This window comes from Gracilinanus agilis, unplaced genomic scaffold, assembly GCF_016433145.1.
Source record: "Gracilinanus agilis isolate LMUSP501 unplaced genomic scaffold, AgileGrace unplaced_scaffold56019, whole genome shotgun sequence".
Taxonomy (NCBI): Eukaryota; Metazoa; Chordata; class Mammalia; order Didelphimorphia; family Didelphidae; genus Gracilinanus; species Gracilinanus agilis.
The window spans coordinates 1-9,923 of record NW_025391376.1 but is presented as its reverse complement, the minus strand read 5'-3'; the positions used below and the strand labels follow the sequence as shown (position 1 = coordinate 9,923).

Below are 9,923 nucleotides of genomic sequence, written 5' to 3'. Positions count from 1 at the left end.
CCCCCTCCCCGGGCCCCCCACTGTTGCGAGCTGTCCCGCAGGTGTGAGGACGCCCTGAGGAAGAACAAGAGCTTGATTGGTGCCGACCAGAAGGAGTACCAGCGGGAGCTGGAGAGGAACTACCACCGGCTCAAGGAGGCCCTGCAGCCCCTCATCAGCAGGAAGATCCCGCAGCTGTACAAGGCCCTGCTGCCGGGCACCGGGCACAGGTACCGAGTGCGGGCACAGGCAGGAGGCCGGCCAGGAGGAGGGCCGCAGGGAGCGGGCCCAGGCAGGACGCTGAGGCCCCCCCCCCCCGGGCCTCCTTCCCGCTCGAGGCCTCCCCTCAGCAGCTCGTGGCTCCTGGAGCCGGCACAGAGCCGGATAACTGGGTGCCGGGGCAGGCGCTCTCCCAGGATGCTCCCGGCGTGCCCGTCAGGCCCCCCCACCCCACCCCCACCCCTTGCTGTCCTCTGGGCGTCTGCAGGCCCGGCCGGCTGAGGGGAGGTCGGGGAGGGCCACGCTTATCCTCGTGAGGACCACCTGGCCAGGAGCGCGACCAGCCGGGGGACCCCGAGGGGCGTGGAGGGGGTCTGGAGGCCAGGAGTCACGCTGAGGGAGGGTCATTGGAGGCAGAGAGAGCCGGAAGAGCCGGAGAGGGAGGAGGGACAGGCCGTGTAGACGGCCGAAACACGAAGTCCGCAGCTCTGCCCTCCATGTGCTAAAGAGAGGCCAGGCGGGGCCTCCTCAGGGAGGCTCTGGGGGGAGCCGCAACCCGGGTGTAGACACGTCTTGGGGGCGAGGGGAGGGGCTCCGGGGCAGAGGGACAGAAGGATGGGGAGGGCCAGGTTCCGGCATAGCCTCAGACACCTCCTAACTGGGCGCCGAGTGCGAGTCCTGCCCAGCAGCCCTTCTGCCTCGGACCCCCCCCCCCCCCCCACCAGGAGCAGTTCTGGGACGGAGGGGAAGTTTGTTATCCCGGCCAGGGAGGGGAGCTCAGCCCTCGCGTAGGCGTCACTCAGCAGCCCTTTGGCACGAGGCCAGGCAGTGGGGGGAGCTGATCCCTCCCGGCAGGAAGCTGCCATTCTGGCAGGGCAGGTTGGGGGGACTTGAGAAAGGCTTCAGCCCAGGAGGGAGGCCGCGAGGCTGCTGCTCCCCGTCACGTTCCCCTCCTTCCCCCTCAGGGACTCCTTCAGCCGGATGAGCCTCCGCAAAGTGGACCTCTAGGAGAGGCCGAGCCACGCTGGACCAAGAGGGCCCGGCCGGGACTGGCCGACGGATGGCATCCCCCATCTCTGTCCGGACGCGCCCCGAGCCACGCCGGCCTTCGCTCGGCGGCCACAGACCGTGTCGGCGGTTTCTGGGTCCGCAAAGGCGGCTTCAGAAAGCGGCTCTGCGAGGCGCAGGCCGCGAGGCGCCTCTCTGTGGCCGCCCCGACGCCCCCTTATTGACGTTCCGTGCATAGAGTTAATTTATATTAGGAGCTTTTCCAGAGGCTTTTTTGGACCATTTTCATGTATCCTGTTTATTTTAAAGGTACTTATTAAATTTGTGGATGTTTTCACTTATTTTGTGCCGATGCGACCTCTCCGCTCTGTGTTGCTGTCAGAGGCTCTCCGTGGCCCCCCAGACAGAGCTTGGGGAAGCCCAGAGAGGGCGGCCTCCTCGCGGGGGGTGGGGGGGGCGCCCTCAGACGTCCCTCCCCATCCGTGGTGTGGATGGTGACACCCGCCCCCCCGGGTTCCAGGTGGGGCCTCAAGCTGGGATTCCCCAAGGGGGGTTTCGGGGCGCAGGGATGCGGCCGTGGAATAGGGCCGGACGGTCGTTGGAGCCTCTTGGGGAGGGGCTCCGGGGCTCCTTCCTCGCCACAGACGGGCAGCCTCGTCCCGCTGGGCCCGCAGGGCGGCTCTCTTCCAGCAGAAGCCAGAAGAAAAGTCGTAAGAGCACCATGAAAGGCTGACCGCCTGCCTGACCGCCTGACCACGCTGTGCACTTTGTCCCTTTGGGAAATGCAGAGAAGGTGCGTGACGTGGCGTGGCGGCCTCACGTGCCGCCCAGCTCAGGGACATACAGCCCGAGGCCGGCGCCCACAGGTAGGTGCCCGCAGAGTGGCCCGCAGCGGCGCCCAGAGGGGCAGAGAGGACGGCCAGGGCGTGGGGCTCCGCCTGCTCGGACTTCTCTGAGATGGTGACTCGGCCGAGCCCAGGCCCTGCTTCCTCCTGTGCCCCACCAGGAAGCTTCGGACAGCGGCTGGGCCTTTCCCAGGGCCCCAGCGCGCCTGGCCATTTGGGGAGGGGGGTCAGCGCGGGGCCCCTCCCTCTTGCAGCGCTTTGTTCCCAGGCGTGCCTAGCCAAGTGCTGCTCACCCCGGATCGCGCAGGCCAAGAGTGCGGCATGGCGGAGGCCCAAGCGGCGAGGAGGCCTGAGCCTTGCCCGGCTTAGATCCAAGGGCAGATGCCAGACCCAAGCTGCCTCCACCTGAAGGAGGCAGCAGACTGGATCTGGCCCTAGGACAGACTTAGAACCACTTGGGGGGCTCCTTGGGAGGGGGGTTGGGGGGGGAAGGGTCCAGCCGTCGCTCCTCATCTGAAGCATCCCAAGGAGGAGGCCAGACGGCCGCCTCCTTGTACACTATCTTTAGTCTAACAGACAGGAGGCTGGCGGTCATTTCCTTAGAATAAAAGCCCCATCCGGGGCCTGAGCTGGCCATCTCGAGCCCGAGAGGTCTCTGGGCTTCCTCCTGCCTGACCGTCCCATCGCGCTGAGGGACTCCGAATGGGCTCCTCTTGGAGCTTCCTTCCGCTAAAACGAGGAGACCCGCTTGCAGGGCTGCTCCAGGGAGTCTCTTAGCACGTTTTATACAAGAAAAGGATAGTGTAAAGGTAATTATGAATGTTTATTCCACATATATACACAAATTCTGTTCTTGAAAAGAAACCAGATGCTGTAGGGTAGAAAGCTGTAAGTACAAAACTTGAGTGCGTTTGTATACATAGTTGCTAATAAGCATTTTAAAATGGAATCGCCCTCCCTGCTTAAAAAAAAAAAGCCTAAAGGTCATACGTCTAAATCTTTATATCCTATTTACAAATTATATAGCAATATGACTATGAAGAAATACAGACTACTCTGTCCAAACCTAGGCTGATCTGCTAAAGTACAAAATCATAATCATAAATATATATGTATATATAAAATCCTTCCTAGGATAGTGATGGGCAAGGATGCTGCGCCAGGCCTTCTGAGATATACCTTCCAAAGTGATTCAAGGCACAAAATTAACACCGCTGTGAACATGCAAGTTCTAGAATCTGTGTGTCTAACAGCCTTCAGAGATTCTGTTTCATAACTCAGTCATAAAACTAAATGCAATGAGAGAGCTGCCTCCTAATTACAAAACCACACGATCTATAAACATTTGGCAGTAGATAGAATTATTCCCAAATATGGAAAATACAAATACAGCACTTTATTTTTAAAAGCCAATACAAGACAGGTGTAAAACTTCTTTAAAAAAGTGTTTTTAAAGAGCTCTATTTGGACAAATTGTTCAAGAACCTACACCAGTTTGTCCTCAGAAGCAAGCCGCTCGCTAGTCTCCAGCAGATTGGTTAGTGAACGTGGAAAATGAACTCTAGAAATTACGGGGGTTTCAATCATTCCAATTTCGCTATTCATAGGAAAACTAGAGACCAGTAAATAACCCGGGAGCTTCCGAAGGCAAATGAGCTGCTGCTGCTACCTCAAGGAGTCCTTGCTGTCACCTCTATTTATAAGATTATCCCAATCTGTTTATATACACAAAGAAAATACACTCACTCTATAATTTTCTTATAAAACAGTAAGTAAGGAGTGGACGTGGAAGATGTCGCAGGCGAAAGAGAATTCAAAAAGTCTTTTTCCTCCGTCACTTTCACTTCAGAATCATCAAAAAGCAGCCACTTGCCCTCGTACTCCTTCAAGCTCTGGAGCACGTAGGAGGCCTTGTTTTCAGGCCCGTTTGCATGAGCGTCCATGTGGCCGCCGGCCTCCTTGTCTCTGTCCAGCTCCTGGGCCCCGGGGGTGCTGCTGGACTCGGGGTTTCTGCTCTCAGCCGCAGCCCCGACCACCTTCTCGGGATTCGCCGCTTTGTGGCTGTTATAAAACTCATAGTCCGGCTTGCTCTTCTGGCCTCCGAGAAGTCCGACGGCCTCGACGTTCTTTTTGCTCAGAACTTTGCTGGCCTGGGAGCCCCCGCTGACCCTGAAGGACACTTCGTCGTCGTAGTCTTCGGCCAGAGCCTTGGCTTCCTCCTCCCCCAGGGGGTCGGCCTTGCCCATCTCGTCCGTCTGGTCGACCATGAAGTGTTCCGTGTCGAGCTCCAAGCTGTGCAGGTCGGTGACTTTGACGGAGGCGGTGTAGTGGCCGCTGCTGATGGTGATGCCGCTGTGCATCACGACCGCGAACAGTCCGTAGCTGTCGTTGGTCGGCTTCGTGCTCCACTCCTCCAGGGACAGCTTCAGGGGCGTCAGCAGCGGGGTGTTGATCTTGGACAGGCCACCGCCGTAACAGTCAAACCTTGGGAGAGACAGAGGCAAGTGACCCAGGGCTGCGGGTGTCCGGTCCTCCGGCTGACCCATCCTAGACCAGAAGGAACACCAGGCCCCTGTGGAAGAGCCTCCCCATCTCCTCCCCCAACTCTGATATGCCGGTTGGATACTCACTCCAAGCCAGTGGCGGCGAAACACTTCAGGTGGATGGTGATGACTTCGGGCATCTTGTCGAAGAGGAGGCTGCGCTCGGCCTCCGTGTAATGATGGCAGTTCTCGCAGAAGTACTTGTCCTCTCCCACGATCCTCTCCACCGAGGCAAACTGCGAGATGGCCCACTTGAGACTCTTGAGCTCTGTCTTGGGCTCTGGTGAAACTACAGAAGACAACGAGGCTTTGTCACTTGAAGCACTTCCTGGGTCTCCCTCAGACTCATCAAGGTCACCACAGCTCAGGGATCCGGGGAGGCCTCCCTGATGCTCCCCGCCTGCACGCACCTCCCCAGCCACCCCAAACGTTTCTAGGATTCCACGTTAGCACTATGTTTGTCGTGAGGTGAAAGTCAGCAGAAGATTCACATCCAACTTCACACACATTAAGAAGGGAAGGCCCGACGGGCTTTTAAAAGGGGGTGTGAGGTGGATGAACCCCATTAAAACCAGGGATAGAGTAAAAGGTAACTTCACCACTTTGGAGAGGCCTAAGGAGGGCTGACAGCATAAAGGCCCCCAAAGCTAACCTCCAGAACCCAAATCTGTCTCCCACAAATAACTGCTTTGTGGGTCCATGTTAGGATGATGAATGATTCCCTCCTGTGGGAGGCTGGTTTCAATGAATGATTAGCTCCCACACAGAATGGGGCGGGCCCAGTGGTTCCGAATGACACTACTGGAGTTCTCCCTGTGCCCCCTGCCGCTGGCGTGATCCCACTTACTTTCTGAACTCTCCTCCACTTTGGAAAACTCCTCCTCTTGGACCGGCACACTGATGTCCTGGAAGTCTTCCCTTCTCTCTGTTAAGCTCTCACACTCCAAGCACCGAGTTCTCAAAACCAGCTGGCCTTGGAATAACTTCTCCACCAGCTCAAAACAAACTTGTTCCATCCCTACAAAGAAAGAGTCTCAGAGTCAGAACCGCCCGGACACTGATGGCACGACACATGCACAGACCTGAATTTTGTTCCTCAGGCCCATTCTGGGTGGCAGCACAGCAAACCAAGGCACAGAAGAGCAGGGAAGGCCCTGCTTGTGGTGAAGCCTAGTTTCCCTGCTCTCTCTCTCTCTCTTGAAGAATCCCAGAGGCTGGGCTCAGTGGACTTTAAGGCAGCCTCTACAGAAAGGGGGGTTAAGCCAGGTTTTCTGAAAGCCCTTTTAACTGAGTGGGCAGCAGAGTCTAGGTAGCACTACTAGCAGGACAGCCAGCTCACCCCTCCAAACCCCTAAAATTGTTAGTTCTAAGAGATGCCTGGATAGAAACAGTCAAGATAGAAGCCCCCAGTGCTCAGTTTGCTGTTGCCTTAAAGCTCCCCCAGCCACACTCACTGTCCCCAAGCAGGAACTCCATGTCCATACTGACCTTTGTTTCTTAAGGCCTGTGTCTCCTTGTCCTCCGTGCTCCTGCCTGGGGGTGCAGGCTCCCCAGACTCATCTTTCAAGTAACTCCTGGGCTCACACTTGGAGTCCTCTTCATGATCGCCGTCATCAGCTTCTCTGGAATGTCCTTTGGGTCCCGAGTGTGTCGTGATCTTCCCCAGACTACAGAACTTGGAAAGGATGCTGGGCTGCTTTGTCGTGGGCTTTAGCCAGTTGAGCTTGAGTCTTGATTTCTTCTGGGTCGGCCGGGCAGGGTCTCCTTCAGTGGCACACTTGGGGATCGCTTCAGGAGAACTTTCTGAGCGAGCAGCATCCCCGGTGGCCTTTCTCTTGGACCTGGTCTGTCTCTGGTTCTCTTCAGATGAAGCCTGCTCCTTGGCCAGCTTAGACTTCTTCTTGGGATTCCCCACTTCATTGTCGCTTTTCCTTTTCCCATTCCCCTTGGGGATCTTGTCCTTCCCATCTGCAGAAGTTGATGCTTCATCATCCTCTGGGGCATTCATTTCGCTGCCTTCTCTTAGAGAAGGCTTTTCCTCCAGCTCTCCTGGCATGTTCTTCAGTTCCTCCTTCTTTAAGAGCTGACATGTTTCCTGAATGTTTCCCAAGATACATTGCAATACTTCCTGAGCATCATGCTGGAGATATCCTTCATACATGGGGTTCAGCTCCCTACAAATAAGTTTTCACTGTAACTGCCATCACTTAAAAGGCATACTGGTTTTTAACACACAACACTAGCCAGTGACAGCGTTCTTAACTAACCCCCCTCCGCACACACCCTCCCCCTCTTATTGGCCACAATTGAGTATCTCTCCCCTCACCCCCACAACCAAAACTCCTAAGTACCAAAATAGCAAAAATATAGGTGAAGAGAGAGAGGAAGTCCCTCAGTTACTAACTATGAAAAGCAAATAAAACTCCACTCTAATCCAGGCACATTTCCCTTTTTCTGATCATTAAATAAAAACATCTCGCCTGCCGCAGAAACAATGCAACTCAATGTGATGCCTTTTAAAACTTCAAAAACCTCTTCAATAAGCAACAAGAGACTGGCAATGACTAGTCTCCATTCAGGCATACACACAGTGTGTTTGGGGGATAGGATTTCCAAAACACAGGGCAGTGCTGGCCTCAATGTCCTGCTGTCCCATGGCTATGTTCACCAGGTTAGAGAGAACATTGACATTTTATTTTGGGTTGTACCTGAGAGTGTTAAGTAGCCGCCGTGGCTGAGTAGCAAGTTCATCTGTATATTTCTCTGGATTCAAAAGAAAATTGGCCTGAAGTTGTTCAACTGAAATTATTAAAGACTGTAAACTGCATATTAATTCATAACTTGCCAGGTTGTCATCTTTGCCATTTCCCTACAAAAAAAAGGAAAGATATAAACCAACCACCTCTTTATGAATACGTTTTTTCCCCCTTCTCTTTTTTCTTCCTCTTAAAACAACATTCTATTTTGCCCTAAAAAAATGATAATTCTAAAATAAAATACTTTAAAGAAGTAATCTCTCAGTTTTGCTAGTTGGGGAAGTCAAAGTAAAATTCAAGTTGAGTAACAAAGTTGAGAAGTTCTAAAAATTGATTAATTCATTTTACCCTTTATTTCAGAGACAAGTTGGAGCTTTTCTATACAGCTAAATAACTGTTCTCGCTTCCAATGGAAGGCTCTGGTGGTGCCAGGGACCCTTATACTCAATGGGGCTCACTTCTGGTGGGTTCAGACCTGTCTACACAGCAGGCTTCAGAGCTAGGAAGAAAAAAGTCTTGGCCTTAGATAATCTCCTGCACTTCTTCAAATGATTTTCTAATTAGCTGAATTATCAGTATTTCTTACCACTACAGAGTAATTAAACAGACTACCCAATTTAACATTAATTGCCTGTTAACACTGGGGCCCCGGATGGTCTTCAAAGCTGTCTTACTCTAGCTCCCAACACAATTCCCAAGGCACTTGGATATAAAACCTTACTGTTTGGGATTTGAATGTGGACCTGCCTAAAATGACCTATAATGAATAACTTATAATGTAAACTGGTTGGACAGAGCCTTGCCAGTGCCTTGTCTGTGACCACAGTGTGTTAAGGAAGCAAATCTGGTCTAAGACACTTCCTGGCTGGGTGAAGCCCCTGCCACTCTTCTGCCTTAAATCAGATACTTAAAATTGATTCCAAGACAGAAGGTAAGAGATTTTTTAAAAAGAAGCAGGTCCTACCTTAGTATTCCCTTAGAAATGTTAAATCTGAAGCTCAATGACCACTTGTTAGGGATGTTGGAAAGGATTCAAACTCAAATTTGCTAATTCTATGCTGCTTTATCTCCCTGTAGGGCAGATAGCCTTTTTTTTTTTTTTTTTTTTTTTTGGCACATTTCTCCACAGGACCTAGCAGTCTTCTACTTATCTTAAACTAGAAAAAGTACACATAATAAAAGCAAAAATATTATTTTATTTTTAAATAAAAATTTTGGTCCTATTCTCTTTGCTTAAAGGATTTAAAAAACTAGCACACTGCAATAGCAAATGCAGTTTGAAGGCAAAAATATTTAACATCCACTGAAATAAAACAAAAAGTTTTTAAAACACAAAAGTTAGACTTCCCAGATGCACTTAATGTAACCAAAGTCTTATCACTCCCTGCACAAAACAAAACTGACAAAAGTGATTAGAAAGCTTATTTCTATTAGTCCCCGGAGATTACTCAAGGAGAGGAAGTAAACAAAAGAATCTACATTAATAATCTCTGTCTAAAATGCCCCAAGTCCTCTCTGTGATTTGCACACTCACCTTCTCCACTTTTTGATTGGTTTCATCCTTGAGGATTTCTTTCTTCTTTGTAATGACATTAAACAAGTGTTTGACTCCAGTTTTAAATCCAGGACAAAAGTACAGCACCTAGACAAAGTCCTTTTTAATTAGAGGCCTTTATAGAAGAACACCAATAGGCGGGAGGGGATATGTGCTTGGGTTCAAGAATGCCTCCCACTCCTGTGGGGCCCCCCTTGGTACACTCACCTGCAGAATGCTGTTCAGGTAGCACGTGTTGCCCAAGTTGTTGAGCCCCACGAAGGGCAGGAGGGTCTCCCTCTTGTCGCAGGTGCCCAGGGGGGAGGGCTGGGCTACTCCAGCTGCGGGCACCACTTGATCACTGCGGGGACAGTGATGGCATTGAGTGGGGCTCATCTTCTCGGATCCCCTTCCCAAGCTCTACCCAACCTTCACAAACTACCCCCCATCCCGGCCTAACAACACTCACACTTCGGGAGCAGCTACTCCTCCGGCTCCCCCCGCCTCGGGAGGCCCGCGGTCCTCATCGTCCTGGGCATCCCCCGTGAAATCCAGGGCCCTCTTGGTTTCCTTCTTCTGGAAGAACTTGAGAGATAGGCGGCTCTTCTTGGGGCTCCCCCTGGCCGCCAGCAGCCCGTGGCTCTCGCTGGGCAGGACCCCGGGCATCTTTCCCCGTCACCGGCTGCACCTGCCAAGACACCCCCCTAAGGTCACGACTCCGCGAGCCAGAGAGCACTTGGGCCGCCCCCCCAGAACCGCGGAGGTGGGGAGCCAACGCGGTAGGGGACCAGGGTGCACGGGAAGACCCTCCCCCGTGGACCCCGCCCCCCCGCAAAGCGGGACTGCTGCTGGCGTACATAAGAGGCCCCCAATCGCGCCCATCTGCCCCTGCCCGACCAGTCTCCCAGAAGCTCCCCGCCCCGCCCCCCTGGTCCTCGCGAACCGGGAGGGGGAGGGGAGGAGCGATAGTCCCTGCCCCCTCCCGCTGCCTCAGTTTCTCCAGGGCACCGCGCGCTTACTTGCTCATGGCAGCGGCCGG

At 53.2% G+C, this 9,923-nt stretch overlaps 1 protein-coding gene across 1 annotated transcript; it reads right to left on the bottom strand.

Annotated features, from left to right (window-relative positions):
* Positions 1 to 2,855: 2,855 nt before the first annotated feature.
* On the bottom strand, positions 2,856 to 9,917 carry USP1 (ubiquitin specific peptidase 1). Its single transcript, XM_044684786.1, has 9 exons — positions 9,904 to 9,917; positions 9,354 to 9,572; positions 9,113 to 9,245; positions 8,885 to 8,992; positions 7,303 to 7,463; positions 6,083 to 6,768; positions 5,442 to 5,612; positions 4,682 to 4,883; positions 2,856 to 4,535 (listed from the first exon to the last, which is right to left on the bottom strand). The coding sequence occupies exons 2-9, from the start codon at positions 9,548 to 9,550 to the stop codon at positions 3,794 to 3,796; spliced, it is 2,400 nt and encodes a 799-aa protein (XP_044540721.1). The 5' UTR covers positions 9,551 to 9,572; positions 9,904 to 9,917; the 3' UTR covers positions 2,856 to 3,793.
* Between the last annotated feature and the right edge of the window lie 6 nt (positions 9,918 to 9,923).

Excerpts from the sequence above, each read along its gene's own strand:
- USP1 (XM_044684786.1), bottom strand. The coding sequence starts at position 9,550 with ATGCCCGGGGTCCTGCCCAGCGAGAGCCACGGGCTGCTGGCGGCCAGG. Across the intron at positions 8,993-9,112 it reads ACCTGAACAGCATTCTGCAG|GTGCTGTACTTTTGTCCTGG; the intron begins GTGAGTGTACCA and ends GACTTTGTCTAG. Across the intron at positions 4,536-4,681 it reads TTCGCCGCCACTGGCTTGGA|GTTTGACTGTTACGGCGGTG; the intron begins GTGAGTATCCAA and ends GTCTCTCCCAAG.